At 34.1% G+C, this 21,041-nt stretch overlaps 1 protein-coding gene across 1 annotated transcript; it reads right to left on the bottom strand.

Annotated features, from left to right (window-relative positions):
• Window positions 1–2,231: 2,231 nt before the first annotated feature.
• LOC134272737 (diisopropyl-fluorophosphatase-like) lies at window positions 2,232–20,980 on the bottom strand. Its single transcript, XM_062754928.1, has 5 exons — window positions 20,715–20,980; window positions 4,971–5,111; window positions 4,546–4,677; window positions 3,291–3,507; window positions 2,232–2,984 (listed from the first exon to the last, which is right to left on the bottom strand). The coding sequence occupies exons 1-5, from the start codon at window positions 20,886–20,888 to the stop codon at window positions 2,713–2,715; spliced, it is 936 nt and encodes a 311-aa protein (XP_062610912.1). The 5' UTR covers window positions 20,889–20,980; the 3' UTR covers window positions 2,232–2,712.
• Window positions 20,981–21,041: the final 61 nt, after the last annotated feature.

The raw sequence follows: 21,041 nt of genomic DNA, 5'->3' as shown, positions 1-21,041 counted from the left end.
ATGCTTCATCTCGGAGATATGATATTCGCTGTTTCTTCAATCTGTTCCAGCATCAAAAGCTTTATGACAGTTGTTCCTGAGGAGGTGGATGACTTCTACTTCGTTACTTCTACACGAAAAACGGGCTTCACACTGAAGAATAAAACACTGATGTACAATATCTCCAAGGAAAATGTGAACCCTGGACAGCTAGCTGAACAGCTTCTAGAGGAGTTTGAATTTCAAGGATTAAAGAAGTCACTGGTCATCCTGGACTTGAATGTAACAGCACCGTCTGTTCATGACAAAAACAAAAATATATTAATGGTTACCTTGGCAATCAATAATTACAACAAAGATGTGGATATCCCCAATAGTTATAAATTAAGAAATGCAAATGACTACAACGTCATATTACAAGGACACTCGGAGAACCTGAAGGTTTCTAGAGTAGAACAGAAAGAGGAACATTTGGTTTTAACAATTCCATTGCCTGACAAAGTAAAAATATACACCAAACAAGGTGTGATAGTTCAGCACAAATACATTAGGCAAGAAAACTGCAAAAGTCTTATTTTTGACTCAAACAAATTTTTGAAGCACGAATATCCAAAAGAAATGAATGAAAAGATCACTGTAAAGAAAAACGCATCTCTTAAATTTCTTCTCGAGCATAATACAGTGCTAAAAGAAAATGGACATAAGCCTGAAAGGCATACAAACGAGGGAAAGCATGAGGTAGTCCTTCATTCCCCAGAAGTCAAGTTTACCTTTTACTTTCAAAAGAAACACTTCCCAAGTTCAACATCAACAATGCCATTCACGCTGGGGACATGGGCTTGGTCATCAGCTTTGTTATGGAAAGTACCAAGGAATGGTCCTTACTCGCTGCTGGTAAACGATTCTCAACGCGGCTTTAGGGTCAGAGCTCAATGCCTGCGCTGCAAACAATTTTTGAACATTATAACTCATCTCGGGAAAACTGATGCTGGCGTTGACCTTGAAGTGAATTACAAAGAATCGTGACATCAATATTTTTGACCCAGGCCTTAATGAAATTCAGTATTTCGTGTGATTTTTTATTTCCTTTTTATTTCATAAAGTATTGAATGAAGTTTTCCTGGGAGCCAGTCAAAGCGTTCCCAATTAAAACCGTCCCGGTCAAAGAGTTCCCTGATTTTGGTCAAAGCGTACCATGATTTTGGTCAAAATGTCCCCTGATTTTGGTCAAAGCGCCCCCTGGCATATTTTATAGAAAAATGATACTACGAAACCGTCCCCTGATTTTGGTCAAAGCGTCCCCCGATTTTGGTCAAATAGCCCCCTGATTTTGGTCAAAGCGTCCCCTGGCATATTTTATTGACAAACGAAGTTTCCAAACCGCCCCCAAATTTTGGTCAAAATGTCCCCTGATTTTAGTCAAAATGTCCCCTGATTTTGGTCAGGGGGCGCTTTGACCAAAATCAGGGGACATTTTGACCAAAATCATGGTACGCTTTGACCAAAATCAGGGAACGCTTTGACCGTGACGGTTTTCATGGGGAACGGTTTGACTGGATTTCGTTTTCCTCCCCCCCCCCCCCCCGTTTTTTGGTTAGTCAGGTTTTTTCAGATATATGGTAAGCTGACCACCCCCACCCACCCCCTTTTCTCAAAAAGGATGCTACGTCACTGAAACAGAAAGTAATTTTTTTTTTGCATTGTTCATACTTATAAGCATATCAGTTTCATTATAATTGTACATCTGTTGTTCTTATATGCAATGGGAGAAATATTTATCATTTTTAAAAAGAGCAAAATTACATTATTGTCATTTTCTACAATTTGAATTCTTATATAATACTATATACCAGTTACTAGTATTTGATTATACAGAGGCCTTTCTTCTAAAACAATTCAATACCTTTTTAGCATAAATGAATTTAAAGATTTTTAATTTAATACAAATTATTAATCAGAAACAACACATTTTAAATACAAAATAATTCTCAAAAGTGCAGCTCAATTTCCTGAAGTTGAAAGGCAGTTTAAGAAGTGTGCTGAAATTGTGTGTTTTCACTTAAAATAGCAATTTTTTTTTGAAAACCTTCATTGTCTGTTAAAGCATTTTATTTTAATAAGAATGAATAGTGGGGTGATGACTGATGAATGTTAACAATTTTTCTAATAAAATTGTGAAATATACAACAATAAATAAAAATAAATCATGACTATAAAATATGTAAATAAACATTTCAATAAATTTGCAATAATCAAAGTGTAAAATACAATATGAACAAAAATTTCCAAGATTTTCCAAAAAGTATTTGTAGATATACCTGCGTAAAATTACAGAAAAATGTGCTTATAATGAACTGATGCTTATAGCAAAGTAATTTTCATTTCCATTAACTTCAAAATACATTGTAACTTTAATTGATATAACAAATTGCACATATTTCAAAGCAGAACTGTCTGTTTTTGGCATTTAGTTATAAGCTTGTTTTCTTGTATTTTAATGATTGTCAATTTAAACCAAACTATGCAGCTGTTGTTGATATATTGCATATATATGTACATTGTACATATGTATATCAAAATATGCAAACAAATTGTTTTCTGCAACAATAAATGCATCATACAATAAATGGAGAGTTGTTTTAATTTTTCAACAACCTAGCAGTGTTTTAAGGCAAGAATTAGCACCATTGATAAAGTCATGATAACTCAATAAATACAGTAAAATAAGCTGCCTCACAGAGATATGATGTCACAATACTGCAACTTGCCGGCCCTCTGCCAGTCAAACTTCCACAGCCCGTGAGAATCGTGCTCGGTGACGTACACTTCCTTCGTCCCCTTCCTGAAGTGGAGGTTACTAGTCCTGGAGAAGGGGCACCTGATACGGGTGTGGGGGGTCCCTCCCTCTCTTCCAAACACCTCCAGAAATCCCGACCCCCAGTGAGCCACTAAGAGATTGTTCTCCTCATCAAAGTCCATACCATCCGGTCCTCCCTCCAAGTCACCTGTCAAAATATAAAACTAACAATGAAAACTTCTCTATTGTAACCTGATATGGAACATCTCCTTCAAGCCTCTGCTAAAAAAAATCATAATTATGTGTGCTGATGGTCCTTATGAATGAAATGGGAAAATTGGCAATGTATAAATTTATCAAAATTTTAAGCCTGTGTTTATTCATATTTTATATACCAAATTCAAACAACTGCAAACAAAAGGATTTTTTCTGAATTCTTAAATTAAAATCATTTAAGTGACACTGATCTGTGCATAGAAATTCATCAATTAAACTAGAAACATTTTATATTTACCTGGCAGCTTTCCCCAGAGTTTCCTCTGCCCCACTTTCCCTGGACCCTGGATGTCATAGGCCCACAGTGATTTAGTGGGGGTCTCGGCTACAATCAGGGTCTGCGGCCTGCCGTCAGGGGAATGTAAGACAGCGATGCCGTTAGGAAACCTCAGCCCTGTATCAATCAACAACATCTCCCTCTGATTGGTGAAGCAGTAAACAGACCCAAACGGCTCCTACCAACAAACAAAAAATATTTACTACACGCTTTTGTTTGTTTTATGGAATTTATAACATCTGAAAGATGAAGGACTTCTATATTTATTGAATAAAGGTAATATTTTGTTACTGTGTGAAAGAATATCAAAACTGTATCTAAACTTTCAATTTTCTTTCCCTTCACAAAGAATGTTGTAAAAATGTCCCTGATCTCTTATGATAGAGTATATATTATGATGGAGACTAAAACTGCCATGGATTATTTGTAAATTGTACTTCATGTATACAATGTTTTGAATTTCACAATTGCGAAGCAATGACTACTCAAACACTCAACTATGACTTCACAGCCTGTGACACTCTGACACAAAAAGACAGATGCTAAGGGAAAATCAAAGAAAATGTAATAAACAGAAATTTCAATGTTTTGTAGTTGAATATAGAATTTATTTCACTCATGAGACAGAATACTAGTATTAGTTCTTCTCACTCAATATATTATTATAAAAATTCTGTTCTACTCGTGAATTAAATTCTATATTGAACTATTTTATAAAAGATTAAAAATATCCTCCAATTTTTTGTTCCATTAGAATCAATTTCACATGATCTCTTTGATGTGAAGCACTAAGCAAAAGTTTATCATAGAATCAGAACAAAGTATAAATGTTCAGGGTAAATTGAGAGCCACATTCTACACCAAATTATCTGACAAAATAGTTGGCACATGTTTATGCCTTTATAGTACAATATTGCTGATGTTTTACACATGTATAGTTTCATATCAACAATTGTGACATCACAATAATTTTTTTATGAAAATTATGTTTAATAAAATGGATCCATATACAAACTAGAGGTACTGTGAGCAAAGAGCTCAATAATTGATACCCCTGCCTCCCACATGAGTATTAGCAAAACATGGACACATGGGAGGGGAAGGGGGATTATCAATTAGTGAGCTCATTGCTCACAGTGCCTCTAGTTTATTACTAAGTGAATGAAGTATAATGATACATAAAAAGAGCTCTCTATAATCATGTACATATATGTACCTCCATTGACCTTTCGTATGGGTGAGGGGCGATTTTTCCAGCTGGCGCTGTTATCCAGAGATTTCCCTCATAATCAAAGGTGCAGTCATTACAGCCCTGCATTGTACGGCCTGTCTTATCCTCTTTACAAATCTATGGGAATATCCAAAATTTAATCAAACCATAGAAAAATAATTTTGCAAATTTTTCTTACCTGGAATTATTCATTCAACCAGAAATCAATTTACTTGAATTTGATGCATGAAGACGAAAGTTTTGTTCCTTTAAAAGCAGAAAAGTAAAATTGTAAAATAAAAACCCAATAAATATGGATTTTTTTCCTAATGAAAATTAAAAATAAGCCTTTTAATGAAACTCATAAAAGTTACTTTCTGACATGTTAAGCTAAGACTTAATAACAATTTTGATCTCGGATGATCCTCCACCTGTTTGAAGGTACCATTTGTGTCCACCGTGATGAGACCGAGCCTCATGTCTGCGATCCATAAGACGTTGTCTTTATCACACTGACACCCTGCGGGGATCCCCCCATCTCCATCCACAGCAGGCTCACACAAAACGGAGGACTGAAGAAAAAAATGTTAACATTAAGCCATTATACACTTGTACCACTAATCTCAAAGTTGTGTCTGAACCACTAACCTCATAATTAAGTTTGAACCACTTAACTCATAGTTGTTTCTGAATCACTAATCTCATACCAGTAGTTGAGGCTGAACCAGTAATATCATAGTTGAGGCTGAACCACTAATCTCATAGTTGAGTCTGAACCACTAATCTTATTGTTGAGTCTGAATCACTAATCTCATAGTTGTGTCTGAACCACTAATCTCAAACCAGTAAATGAGTCTGAACCACTAATCTCATTGTTCAGTCTGAATCACTAATCTCATAGTTGTGTCTGAACCACTAATCTCATACTTGTGTCTGAACCACTAATCTCATAGTTGAGTCTGAACCACTAATCTCATTGTTGAGTCTGAATCACTAATCTCATAGTTGTGTCTGAACCACTAATCTCATAGTTGAGTCTGAACCACTAATCTCATTGTTGAGTCTGAATCACTAATCTCATACTTGTGTCTGAACCACTAATCTCATAGTTGAGTCTGAACCACTAATCTCATTGTTGAGTCTGAATCACTAATCTCATACTTGTGTCTGAACCACTAATCTCATAGTTGAGTCTGAACCACTAATCTCATTGTTGAGTCTGAATCACTAATCTCATACTTGTGTCTGAACCACTAATCTCATAGTTGAGTCTGAACCACTAATCTCATTGTTGAGTCTGAATCACAAATCTCATAGTTGTGTCTGAACCACTAATCCCACAGTTGAGTCCACTAATCTCAAAGGTGAGTCTGAACCACTTATCTGAGTTTGAACACCAATGAACCACTTAATTATCCTGAGACTTTAAGTCCTATGCATTATTCTGAGTCTAGACCTCTGATTCTTTGGTTGTGAGTTCCAGTATAAATCCCATAAGACTGCACGCTCCATTACATTATCAATGACTACACTTGTTTAACAATAACATAAGCTGTATGCATTTAGATGTCCACCAAAACTCACACAACTTGCAAGTATTGTATCTCATTGTTAGCATGTTATCCTGTTTTATATACTATAAACATACTTAGCCATTACAATAAGACTTCAGTTTGTAAATTAAAATCAATGATATTACCATGGCAATACAACTTCATCATTTTCCTGTAAGTGATAATAACAGAGTGATTAACACACTAGGTCTATCAGTAATAATTTCACCATAAACAAATACTCATGCAGGACTCTAACAATCTAGCTATTCCTGGAGGTAATGCCCTTATGGGTGGGTATAATTCTATTATCTTAGAAATTATTTTTCGGTTAAAGTTACAGAAAATCTGTTTAATGAAATCATGTTTCCAGTAGATACTTAGAGAGGAAAGGTATAAATATATATTTGTTTATTACTCAATCATTACCTTCATTTTTTTATTTATTTAGGTAATTACTTATCACACTCCTACTCTCGCGTTCAGTCAATATAAGCCTTGCCTTAACTGAATTGATACATTATATCCTATTATTTTGATAATCATGCCGAACAAGATATGTTTAAAATGTTTAACTCTCCTCTTTGTTTGTTTGTGGGGGTTGGGGGGGGGGGGTAAAATTTGACTTCATTTCATGCTTCCTTGAGGAGACTTGATTCTTTATAAATACTCATTAATGACCCACATTTTCCTCTTTTGAAAAGTTTATATTGAGCTCCCTGTGGGGTACTGCTTTTCTGTCGCTTTCCGTCATTGTTTCTTAGACAATTCAAGATCATAGCCCTTAGCCTAGCTGCTAGTCAGATATTTAGGTTAAATTAACACATGGTATGATTAAGTTCATTATCACTTGTTTCCCTACATAGCACTATAAACATGATAAAAGCATATCATTCAAGGATACATGGACCTACAAAACTGCTACTATCTTTTATTTTAGTGATCAGAAAGTTTATTTAATTCAGCATTTGCTCTCACATCCCTTGCCATTCTACTATTTTCAACTGAATGCATGAGGTTAACATGTTATAACTTGGAATAATTTTACAGTAGAAACATTTATCATTCTTTTTTTAGATCGAGTACAATCTCTTGATATAGTTATATACATGTAGCTTGAATTGGCTAAACAGGGTGACTGGCTGTTCAAAAAAAGCTTTAGTTTGCTATCTTATCATACTTTTTTTAGTATGTTAATGTATATGAAAAACTGTTTGTCATCCTATTTTTTTTTTTTATTTAAAGGCCTATCAGAATCTACATTGCTGTTTTCAATAGACTCCTATTTAATTTATTGGTCCTTCTAAATGCTATTATCTTTATTATGAACAGGATTAAGGTTAAACACAGATGATAAATACCTGCCAGTGCACTTAACATACATGTATATATAATGTACATTTAGCCTAACACTAGGTTTACGCTAACTGTTAATGTACCAGATATTTTATTCCTTAAGTTTTCTGATACTTTGTTTTCCTTTAGGGTGCTTTATTTTAACAAGACCCCCACATATGACGTCGGATAGCTGCAATACTGTTTCCCTCCCCTCCTTTTTTTATTTGGGAGAGAGCTACAGCTCCTTAGGATCTCTGTAATGGTGCAAGTGCAAGACGAGAGTGATTCACTTCCGCAAAGATTTCCGCTAAAATTATCAGTAAATGGCTATTTAATTAATGTTTCTTACTTTAACTCCAAAAATGTAGTTATGCAAGACATAAATCAATCCAAAAATACACACAACAATCCATATATCGGTTATTTTTATACCCGCACTTTCTAAAGAAAGTTCGGGTATATTGTTGTTACTCATGTCCGTCCGTCCGTCCGTCTGTCTGTCACACTTTTCTTCCCTGAACTCCTCTTACATTTTACACAGTAGCCTAATCATCTTTGGGGAGAAGGTTTGTGGTGTCATGTAGATGTGCAGTAAGGTTTCGGAATTTTGATTTTGCCCCGGGGGGTCAAATGGGGGTCGAAAAATGACGTTTTTTATGCAAAAAGCCCCGTCTTCCCTGAACTCCTCTTACATTTTACACAGTAGCCTAATCATCTTTGGAGAGATGGTTGGTGGTGTCATGTAGATGTGCAGTAAGGTTTCAGAATTTTGATTTTGCCCTGGGGGGTCAAATGGGGGTCGAAAAAATGACGTTTTTTATGCAAAAAGCCCCGTCTTCCCTGAACTCCTCTTACATTTTACACAGTAGCCTAATCATCTTTGGAGAGATGGTTGGTGGTGTCATGTAGATGTGCAGTAAGGTTTTGGAATTTTGATTTTGCCCCGGGGGGTCAAATGGGGGTCGAAAAATGACTTTTTTTTATGCAAAAAGCCCTGTTTTCCCTGAACTCTCTTACATTTTACACAGTAGCCTAATCATCTTTGGGGAGATGGTTGGTGGTGTCATGTAGATGTGCAGTAAGGTTTTGGAAATTTGATTTTGCCCCGGGGGGTCAAATGGGGGTCAAAAAATGATGTTTTTTATGCAAAAAGCCCTGTCTTCCCTGAACTCCCCTTACATTTTACAGAGTAGCCTAATCATCTTTGGGGAGATGGTTGGTGGTGTCATGTAGATGTGCAGTAAGGTTTTGGAATTTTGATTTTGCCCCGAGGGGTCAAATGGGGGTCGAAAAATGACGTTTTTTATGCAAAAAGCCCCGTCTTCCCTGAACTCCTCTTACATTTTACACAGTAGTCTAATCATCTTTGAGGAGATGGTTGGTGGTGTCATGTAGATGTGCAGTAAGGTTTCGGAATGTTTAATGTCTAATTGTGGCCTGACCTAGCCTTTGAGGTTATGATTTGAAAAACTAGAAATATGTCTATAGGACATGAATGTCCCACTGGATGTATATTACTCATGCTACAGGAAAATTTGTATTAGCATATTAAGTTTGTTGAAAATATCTTGAACAGTTTCTTTAGAATTGAAACTAAAATCTAAATAAATTTGATATAGATTATAAATCCTCACCAAATTATGTATAAGTGCATGCTAAACATAAAAATGTCTTAAATTATTTCTTTAAAACTAAGCAAAATACAAATTAAAAAGGATGGAGGTCAAGGTCAGAGGAATGTGCAAGGTGAAGTTTTTGATGAAGTTATCAGCATATTATGTTTGATAAAAATATCTTGAATGATTTAATGAAACTGACCTTAACACTTTTTCTAAGAAAAGAGAGGTCAAAGGAAAGGTAAGGGCCAAAATGTTAATTGTTGCAGTTGAAAAGCTTACATCAGTATGAATTTACTATTAGCATATGAAGTTTGATAAAACTATAATTAATGGTTTATTTAAAACTTAGATAAACACAAATTTAAAAAGTGAGGTCAAGGTCAAAGGAAAATTCAAAGTCAAAATAAGTTGATGTATTAATAGCTCTCAAGCAGTATGTATCAGCATATGAAGTTTGATAAATATATTTTGAATTGTTTACTCAAAACTGATTTAGACATTAATTTTAGAAAAGTGAGGTCAAGGTCACAGGAAAGGTCAAGGTAAAAAAGAGTGAAGTATTGTAAAGCTTACATAAGTATGTATCATCATGTAAAGTTTCATTACACAACTTGAAATAAAGCTAAACAGTAATTTAAGGAGGCTAGGGGGTCAACAAATTATTTTTTTATTAACCACCGGTTATAACTTAAATTTGGGGATATGATATCTTAAGCCGTCAACTATCATTTGGCAAAAAATTTTTTTTACTTAAATTTTAGTTTTAAAATTTGATCATTTTATCATTTTTATTATACCTTTATATGGAGCTCTTCTTCTAAAGGAGATCAAAATAGTCTAAAAATGGCCGCAACCACCCAGCCTCTTTAAAGAAAAGTTACGTGAAGGTCAAAGGAAAAGTCAAAGTCAAAAAATATTGCTGCAGTTGGATATTTACATCAGTGTGCATCAACATATGAACTTTGATAAAAATATCTAGAAAGCTTCTTTGAGCCCAATGGAAAGAAAGATGGAAGGGTGGAGGACGGACATGACAAAAACTATACATGTATTCCTAATCATGGTGTGGCATAAAAAACTTGAATCTACATTATATGACGATGTTTCCATCTATCAAGATTATACAAGCAAATTCAAAGAATTGTGGTCCTCTGCTTTCTGTGATTTAGTGAATGGGATGCCATAATTTATGGCATATTATGTCATTGAATATGCACCCATATCATATATCAATTTTTGAAAATTAGGTCAAAGGGGTAAAATCATAGCATGTTCTGAAACATTTTGTTGCAGGTAATGTACATGTCAAATATAAAAGTCATATCTCTTTTGAATCAAAATTTATATATACAATATAATATTTTTGAAAAGTAGGTTAAACTTCTAGGTCAAGGTCACAGAGTCAAAAGTAATGATATATTTAGAAAAGTCTTTTCACATGTAATAAACATGTATAATTTGAATGCCCTTTCTTTTCTCTTTCAAATTGATCAATTTAAAATGTTATTTTTTGGAAAGTAGGTAAAACTTTAAGGTCAAGGTCTCACTTGGGTTAAAAAAATCATAGTATATTTAGAAAGTTTTGTGGTAATGTACATGTGAAATAGGAAAGCAGTATCTCTTATTATTCAAAAGTTATGACCAAGGTTAAAGCTGTCAATAAAATGTACAAACTGACAGACAAATGAGATTTAACGTCCCCTCCCTTTCCCCAAAACGGGGGACAATAATGCCCTTGCTGTTCTTGAGAAGAAGATTTATGATGGAAAAAATCCCCTGCATATTTCTTAACGCAAATCAATATTGTGTTTTTATGTCATTTTGTTTGTTATTAAACATCCCTCTCAGGAATTTTTCACTCGTATGGAGACACCACCACTTGAAAAATAATGAGGACAAGTTAGATTTGAGGTCAACATTCATTTTTATTAGGAGTTTTCAACCATTAAGACATAAAGAAATATTAACTCGATCCTTCCCCTCACCCCTTCCCAGACCCCTGTTTGTTTATGTATGCAAACTACTACTTGTATTACATTAAAAAAAATTTTACAAATAGTTTAATGTGGTCCATCTCTGAATGATTTTCATTCCTATTCTAGGCCGCCGCCAGAAGATAAGTTGACACTAGTGTTGTCAAATCGGTTGAAAATCAGAATCGATTAATCGGTAGCATCGGTAGACCCTAACCAACTGATCATCGGCCAATAATCGAATCAATAACCCTTCGCATAAAATAGGCATTATATTTCATATAAAATTTAGAATTTTATCTTTAAATAATGTACATGTAAGTATAGAGGTGCATTGTACAGATCGGAATTCTAAAAACAGTATATATGCAGTTGATTAACAATATCAGTAATACAGATTTTTGAATGATTAGGATTTACTTGGCCTGGGAAACATAAGCATTGACAGATCAGGTTTTAATTTACATGATCAGCTAAAATATACTAGTATATGGAATTAATTTTTTAAACTATTAAAAGACATTTAATATTGCAAATCCTTGTGATTCCACATGAAATGAAAAGTGAATTCCCCAAAATACTGAAAACTGATATATTTCATTTATACAAGTAGTTTAGTTTCTTCAGTTTAGAAATACAATTATCATTATTTGCGATTGATCTAAACAGATTTTAAGTATACATGTATTTTAAAATAGGTAATAAATGACAACACTTGGAATATATATATATTTTGATAACAAGAGCCTGTTCATGAAATAAAAGTGAGAAAACTATTTAAAAAAAAAAAAGATATGTGCAGAAATATACCGATTAATCGATTGTTAAAATCTCGAATCGATTGTCTAAAATCGACAGCCTTGCCGACCGATCATCGATTTTAAATCGATCATCGTGACAACACTAGTTGACACAAATTCATGAAAAAAATGTCAAGTAATCTTATCATTGATGCACTTTTATTTAATTTAATGCAGTCATATTGTGAACATTTCCAGCTCATTAGGAGTGGGAATGACCTCCAGGGGTTAATTCATAACCTTTATACCATTAAATTTACATAACATAATAACACAAGAAACAAAATTATGGAGAGTCAAATGGAAAAACTTTCCAACTATTTAGGAGTCACATGATCATTTGTCATTACAGGGACAGGGAGTGGATTGGCTGATCGCCCTCTCACCCCCCCCCCCCCTTGGAATTTGCAGGACTATAATATATACTGGAGGAAATAAAAATAACTTTGTATGCCCTAAGTGTCCCTGCACCTTAGAAAACAGACCCAAACATAACTTTTTTTTTTTTAGCTTCTCAGGAAATTCTGGTCTGGAAACCCCCCTCCCTCCCAGTCCCAGAAAAAAATTCTGGATCTTGTAACTGAATGTAACGTTGATAACGGGGGATAACTCTTCAGAATGTCAAAGCATCGGATGACCGTTGATCCTTTAAACTTGAACCTAACCGTTTGCATTTCAGACTATTTTACCCAAATCTATACCAAAACTTTGTACTTACCGATTGTCATTATTTAGGTCCTGTAATCTTCATGAAATATAATCCAATTAAAACACAAAATGAAATAATTCCTATATGCAATGATGTGTATACCACACTAGTAGCCTACTGCACGTGCAGTGAAATCTAAAAATGATAATGCCAATGGTAAAACTAGTACTTAAGTTGGGTACGTGACGGAAGCCCAATGTGATGCAGGTGTTCAAATACATGACGATTGTATAGTGCAAGAACAAATTGAAAATTATAACTTACGAAAGATGTTTTATCTTAACTTTCCATCTAGGCCTATTTCCAAAAACAGGCAAATTAGGTGTGTTTGTGTGTGTGTGTTGATGGGAGAGGGGTGGGGGTTGACTAAATTGATTGTGTATATATGGCAGCTTTCAAGAAGTTTAGAACTGCCTTGTCAAATATAAATAAACTTTGCACATTTTGAAAAATTCATCAAAAACTCTTTACACTAATTTGAATAATATTATTTGTTGATTTATAGATATGAGAAAATAGATTTAAAAAGTTCCAATTATGTGCCAAAAATTTATAACCCCCCCCCCCTTTATCAAACCTTATTTACATCATTAATTAATTCTGTTGTTTAATTCAGACTAGTAATGAATTAAGGATATGAAATACTTATTAGATGGAGGCCCATGGGTCACATGGTCACCTGAGCATATTATGCTCAATTTGATAAAACATGTAATATGTAAATTATTGAATTATATTGACTTTTTCCTTGGTAAAGCCCAATATGAAGAGGTGTGCATTTAGAGGCAAACACCTTAGTGCGGGTATTACTGTCTCATGACAGCATCTAGTTCGTGTATGTCAACAACACAACTTGAATTTATCCGCTATGTTTACCGACGTTGATCAATTTTATTTCAGGACAGCCAATGAAATTAGGGATCTATAGAGAGAGGATCTGATTCTCTACAGGAATTACCTTTTTTTAGGCATAATACCCAGTACATGTAATTGCTGTTTATGAAAAAATATCACATGGAATGGTTTAATTATTGATGTTTAGTGATGCTATACAGCACAATCATTTAGTTACCCTAACATTTGCTTCATAAAGTTATTCTTAATTTCAAGAGCAAGTCTCATTGCATCACGTGAGAAGTCTGTCATGACTTCTGAAGAGAGTGACTGGTTAAAAAACAGATTTATTTTATTAGGTTTCCGAATTTTACAGACATTGTTGTTGACGGTGTATAAAAATTTCATCTTTCTAGAAGTAAGTTGAAAAACAATTCATTTGTCTGCAGCCACCTGTATTTAAAAAATATATTTGCACCATTACGAAGATGCAGTAGAATTGTAGCCATCTCCAAAAAATATCAGATTTAAAATATCGGAAAAGGCTACGTACATTATCGCAGCTAGACGTTGGAATGCAATTTTTTTTTAAACTGACAATCTAATGTCATATAGGATCTGTTTGTCGATGTTGAATGAAGCTAAATAAAGTATCAGAAACACAAAGTAAAGTACTGGTGATTGAGCAGGAAAACGTGGAATACGACAATACTCAAAAGTATGTGACAAAAAAATGTTGGTGTATATCAAAGGTTTTTACAATGCTTGGATCTGTAGCTCTCTTTTTGCCAGTCAAACATAAAGGGATTGTGCTGGACTTTAAAATCACATAATCAAGTGACACTTAATTATGCCTCTCTCAAGGGTACTAGAGATGTCGGACTATAACAGAGTCGGACTATTACAAAGTCGGACTATTACGGAGTCGGCCTATTGCAGACTCGGCCTATGCATTTATAATAGTACTTAGTAATAACACTTTGCAAAGTAAATTAAAAGAATTATGTTCATTTTATTTTTTAAAATGATTAAGTTAGTTTTTAAGTTTTATGAACAAAACAAATATGTATTCTTTATTATTTAATTTATACTCAGTAACTTTATTACAAGTTACAAAATATTTATTTAGCCTTTGTTCAATTGCATAAAACCTCATATTAATGCTTTTTTGAAAAATTATTTACAGATAATGCGACAAATTAAAAAAAATGCAATATTTTAAATTGCTTATCAATTTATGCATAACACGGCCGGTTTACTTGGAATACACAAAGGTGACACACGGAAGCCATATCTTATAGGGGTGGTAGAGAGGATATGCATGTACAAACAATGGGGCGGTGTCTCTTTGACACTAGTAGACTCAAAAACACCTAAATAATTATTTTAATTGATGTTTTATTAATTGTTAATCACATTAACTCAAATGAATGTGTATATAACCTATAAAACTGGAATTATTGATTTCTTTAAAAAAATTTTAATGAATATAAATGGTTTGCGTTTATTACAAACTTTAAATATTTCTCTTCATATTTGCATATTCTCGGTTGACAAAAAGAATATGATAATTTTTAGTAAAGAAATCTTAAAACCACATCAACACAATTAAACATCTTTATCTGGAATAAGATTTTTTTTGATACAACTGAAAAAATATCCTAATTTTAATTCCATGCATATAAAAATCTTTCAAAGCAATACGTATATGCTTGGAAAAAACTTTTTTTGAGAATTCTCTGTAAACCATTTGTTCTCGTTGCTTTTCCTCTCATTCTTTTAAATATACCGAGCTTGCATCTTTTTTTCAATAGGTAAATGACAAAAGTGAGAAAAGGAAGATTGTCAGGTCAGAATTTGTCCACTTTGTAATGGAAATTATAAATTATATTTTTACTAAAGAATGAAAGAAAAAAATATCGCAGCTAGCTTGTAAAATTAATAACGCGCGGTAAATGCTGAAATAAGTACTTGTAGGTAATCATCACATCTTTAAAACTGACCAGTGTACTTTTTTTGAAGACACAATTATTTCATTTATCCAAACAATAATTATTTATTTTTTGCGAATTAAGTAACCTGAACCAAAAAAAAAAAAAAAAATGTTCCAGTTTAACATAAATATTCTCGTAATCTCCACTGCATAAAAATAATACAAGTTTATACAAAAAAATGTAATATATCAATACAAATAGATACATCTTTAGAAGTTTATTGCGTTACCTTATTCTATAATTTGATAAATTTTACCCGCATACTCTAAACTTTGGAGTACTAAAGTAAACTCTATTCACGCTAGTGATTAACTTGAACAAGAGGCCCAGGGGCCACATCGCTCACCCGAGCAATTGGCTAGGAAAAAGCACATATCAGATCAGAACTGAAAGTTTACTGGGGGGGGGGGGGGGGGGGGGTGAATTTTAACCCCCCAGGGAGTCATGATTTGAACAAACTATAATCTACACTACCTGAGGATGATTCCCTATAAATATCACTATAAGCATGGCTTTGAAGTACTTGAAAAGAAGATTTTAAAAGGATTCCCTATATATTCCTATGTAAAACTTTTATCGGCCATTTGGCCCCACCTTACCCCCAGGGGTCATGATTTTAACAAACTTGAATCTGCACTACCTGGTGATGATTCCACATGAGTTTCATCTTTCCTGGCCCAGTGGTTCTTGAGAAGAAGATTTTTAAAGATTTTTCCTATATATTCCTATGTAAAACTTTGATCGGCCATTTTGGCCCCACCCTACCCTCGGGGGTCATGATTTGAACAAATTTGAATCTACACTACCTGAGAATAATTCCACATGAGTTTCATCTTTCATGGCCCAGTGTTTCTTGAGAAGATTTTTAAAGATTTTTCCTTTATACTCCTATGTAAAAATTTGATCGGCCTTTGTGGCCCTGCCCTACCCCCGGGGGTCATGATTTGAACAAATTTGAATCTACACTACCTGAGGATGATTCCACATGAGTTTCATCTTTCCTGGCCCAGTGGTTCTTGAGAAGAAGATTTTTTAAAAACGCCCATAATTTTTCTCTAATTCATAATTATCTCCCCTTGGAAAAGGGCGTGGCCCTTCATTTGAACAAATTTGAATCCCCTTCACCTAAGGATACTTTGTGGCAAGTTTGGTTGAAATTGGCCCAGTGGTTCTTGAGAAGAAGATGAAAATGTGAAAATTTTACGACAACGACAACAACGCCAACGACAACAACGACAGACGACGGACAAATTTTGATCAGAAAAGCTCACTTGAGCCTTCGGCTCAGGTGAGCTAAAAATCACTTCATGTAAAATATAGGGTTTGCAAAAAAAAAATTCAATACTTAATCACTAGCACCTATATTATTTTTTTTAAATAAATATTAAACAATTTATTCGTTAAACTAAATAAACTTATGCTATACATCTTAAATTTTTAGCGGTAGGCCGAGTCTGTTATAGTCCGAGTTTGTGTAGGCCGACTCCGTAATAGACCCTTTTCCTATGGCATATTTTGTCTAGGAGTTATTCCCCTTCGCCGCCATATTGTAGGGCAACATATCCAGATCCCTTCATTATTCAACCAAGTTCAATTTGTTATACTGGTTACAGAGGTAAAGATAACACTATTTTGCTTATGAATATATGTTTGTCAAAGCCTCTATTAATTCATAATTTTAAGATTGTAAATATTTCCCCCCATTTCTATCTTGCATGCATGTTTAAAATTGGTTGCTCAAAGAGGTAAATTCACCGGCGCGTCGATTTACCCAAATGGAACCCAAATGGACCCAAATGGAAACTCAAATGGACCCAAATGGAAATCAAAAGGAATATTAAATATGTATTATCGTATTTTAATACTTATCTAAATGATGAAAATAAATGAACTTACAGTTACAAATTAATTTTTTTAACTTAAAAGTCTGTAATATTGTATTTTGAAACATGAAGTTTTGATAGTACCCTATATACCGGCAAAATTATTGGGGGATAGGGGCAGGGGGTGGCATGACCTCCACCCCACCCCCCCACCCCCACCTCCACCTCCGTTCCTACGGCCATAAAAAATATCAAATACTTCAGTTTTGTATTCAAGTATGTTCAATAATAGTTATTACAAATAGAATTAAATCGCATTTTTGAAAATACAATTGAAGAAAATAATCATATTATAATATTTTCTATTTGTTTTAATTTCATTATTCTCTATATTTTAAATAAGTAGAAACTTGAAATAAGATATGATATATATATTTTATATTCCATTTGGGTCCATTTGATTTCCATTTGGGTCCATTTGAGTTTCCATTTGGGTCCATTTGGGTTCCATTTGGGTCCATTTGGGTTCCATTTGGGTCCATTTGGGTAAATCGACGCACCCTAAATTCACGACTTTGCCCTACAAGATGGCGGCTAAGGGGAATAACTCTTAAGGTAGCTAAACACAGTTTCGTATAAAATCCAGGGGGTTTTTCCCAGAGAGAAGCATGCTGGGTAGGGATTTTCCTGCTATTTATAGGAGTCTAGATGAAAACTGCATCATTTTTGTTTTTATTCACATAAAGTAGAATCTTATCTTAATATTTAAAGGAAAAAATGTGCATTCATTTTTAGAAAAAAAAATTTATGAGACTTTTTAATAAGGGGAGATAACTCCCAAAACATCCGGTTTTCACATGTGCAGAATTGCATGAGTCAATTAGCAGGTAATGTAGCTCTTTCATGAGGTGGAAAATGTACCCTGAAAGCACACTAAAAGAAAACCTTAGGACTTGTTCTGTGAAATGCATACAACTTATTTTGTCTGATTTTTTCTGTTTTTGTTGAGCAGGGGGGTTAAAAATGCATAGGTGCACTGAAAATGGATGCATAAACAACCCAATATCCCCCATATTTCAGGTGTCAAATACCCCCTAGTAGTAATTGATGAATGTATTATAGTTGGATATTTACAAAATTCACAATTTTATCTTTCCATTGATATGCAGAAGTCTATGTAACAAGCCTCCATTTTATTTTTTTATAGGGGTCAGTTTTGCTTGTCCCTCACCAAGTAACGTCCTGATAACGTCATACATAAAACTGTGTTTTGCACCCTTAAGGAGTAGCATTTGATGACATTTCCCTCATTTATTTGCATGTAAGTTCATAGAAAATTGCTTTATTTGTTTTAATTTATGTAGTTAACCATACAATATAATCTCAAGTTGACACTGTGTAAGGCATAATGCCTATTAGATACATGTTCCATAGAATTTATACATATGATAAGGATTCAGGGGCTAAAGTTGTTATTTTACATTATGACGCAACTGCATTGTGACATCAAAGTGTGACGTCATGTCAAAAATGGAAGCTTCGCAAGGTCATGACCTTCAATTTAATTGATCGCAAATGAGAATATGTATCTTCTGTATAGATATACATGTGACATAGAACTATTGAGTATCTAGTTAGGATGACACCGTCCAGATTTTTTAGGCAATCTTCTGATTTAAGACAGTGACTATTTCCAATTAGACCCCCTCCCCCTTGTTTATACAGAAACTAGCAATATCTGTAAAAATTGTTTGGCAGCTTTTCAAAAAATTTATAATGTAACATTTTATTGATATTCAAATACTGTATATTTCATACTTTGTGTTTTTTAAATTGAAGAAAAATAAAATTATTGTGTGAGCTGATTCGGTTAGGTTTGAATTTCTCTTCGAAGTCCTGTTTTATGCGTCGACCGATGTCGTAGACATGTAATACTAAATTTACAATTACTTGGCCATTTCTGGACCAAATTCAACAATTTATGCACCAAAATGTTTGGAATTCTGTCCTCTTTGCACCTAAATACAAAAAAGTCAATTGCAAAAGAAAATTATTTCCTTTAAGGTAGCTAAACACAGTTTCGTATAAAATCCAGGGGGTTTTTCCCAGAGAGAAGCATGCTGGGTAGGGATTTTCCTGCTATTTATAGGAGTCTAGATGAAAACTGCATCATTTTTGTTTTTATTCACATAAAGTAGAATCTTATCTTAATATTTAAAGGAAAAAATGTGCATTCATTTTTAGAAAAAAAAATTTATGAGACTTTTTAATAAGGGGAGATAACTCCCAAAACATCCGGTTTTCACATGTGCAGAATTGCATGAGTCAATTAGCAGGTGAATGTAGCTCTTTCATGAGGTGGAAAATGTACCCTGAAAGCACACTAAAAGAAAACCTTAGGACTTGTTTGTGAAATGCATACAACTTATTTTGTCTGATTTTTTCTGTTTTTGTTGAGCAGGGGGGTTAAAAATGCATAGGTGCACTGAAAATGGATGCATAAACAACCCAATATCCCCCATATTTCAGGTGTCAAATACCCCCTAGTAGTAATGGATGAATGTATTATAGTTGGATATTTACAAAATTCACAATTTTATCTTTCCATTGATATGCAGAAGTCTATGTAACAAGCCTCCATTTTATTTTTTTATAGGGGTCAGTTTTGCTTGTCCCTCACCAAGTAACGTCCTGATAACGTCATACATAAAACTGTGTTTTGCACCCTAAGCGGGTGCGTCGATTTACCCAAAAGGACCCAAAAGGACCCAAAAGAACCCAAAAGGACCCAAAAGGAACCCAAAAGGACCCAAAAGGAACCCAAAAGGACCCAAAAGGACTTTAATTAATCTATCATAATACATTGAAAATTAATAATTTGAAGTAAATCACGAATATTATATTATATTTTTACATAAAAGTTGGCAAAACATACTTATATTGTTCATAGACCTAAAGCGAAGTATTGTTGCAACTGTAACAATAACATACAAGTTTTAAAGCACATCAAACACTAAATCTGGTCAGGTATGCTTTGATTTCTTTTAGCTGAAATTAACAAAGTATTAATCTACTTCTCTTTCTGTTTTACCATATCTTACGATATGATATTTAATAAATGAAAAAAGTTTTATTTTATGACATGTTCTAGGCATATGGTATCGGGGATGAGTGGGGGTGGTGGGTGGTGGGGGACCTCCCACCCCCACCCCTAACACACACTTTACCCTCAAAAAAATAGTTTAAGATTTAATAAAATATGAAAATGTTTATTATATATCCATTTACTATCTTTTATTCAAGTCCTTTTGGGTTGTTCTTAATTTCCTTTTGGGTCCTTTTGGGTTCCTTTTGGGTCCTTTTGGGTTCCTTTTGGGTCCTTTTGGGTTCTTTTGGGTCCTTTTGGGTCCTTTTGGGTAAATCGACGCACCGCCCTAAGCAAAATATGTCATAGGAAAAGGGTCTATAGTCCGACTTAGTCATAGTCCGAGTTTGTTATGGGATGAGATCTCACGTAATCCCCTCTCAATACCTTGCTATTCTTCAGATCAATGCGTAGAACCTGGCCCGCAAAACTGCCATTTTTCTCTACTTCAGGTGCAACCATGTAGAAATTATCGTCCTTGTCAAATACAGGGCCTTCAGCCCCCATCATGCCATCTACAAGTTTTGTAAACTTTGGCTCAACCACCTCCATCGTGTCCATGTTTATCTTTTCAGCTTTCGGCAGTTGTCGTAATCTGAAGATAAATATTTTTCTGCTTATTTTTTAGCATTAGAAGTAATGTTGAAATATATCATTCAATGTGTATTCATTTCAACTTTGCACTTTTCAACACAGTGTAATATATAAATATAA

The sequence above is a fragment of the Saccostrea cucullata genome, unplaced genomic scaffold, assembly GCF_032062105.1.
Source record: "Saccostrea cucullata isolate Sc308-1 unplaced genomic scaffold, CSIRO_AGI_Scuc_v1 ctg8303, whole genome shotgun sequence".
Lineage (NCBI taxonomy): Eukaryota > Metazoa > Mollusca > Bivalvia > Ostreida > Ostreidae > Saccostrea > Saccostrea cuccullata.
The sequence above is the reverse complement of the archived record's forward strand: the minus strand, read 5'-3'. Positions and strand labels throughout refer to the sequence as shown.

Excerpts from the sequence above, each read along its gene's own strand:
- LOC134272737 (XM_062754928.1), bottom strand. The coding sequence starts at position 20,888 with ATGGACACGATGGAGGTGGTTGAGCCAAAGTTTACAAAACTTGTAGAT. Across the intron at positions 5,112-20,714 it reads TTGATCTGAAGAATAGCAAG|TCCTCCGTTTTGTGTGAGCC; the intron begins GTATTGAGAGGG and ends TTTTTTCTTCAG. Across the intron at positions 4,678-4,970 it reads CAAATGGTACCTTCAAACAG|ATTTGTAAAGAGGATAAGAC; the intron begins GTGGAGGATCAT and ends ATATTCCCATAG.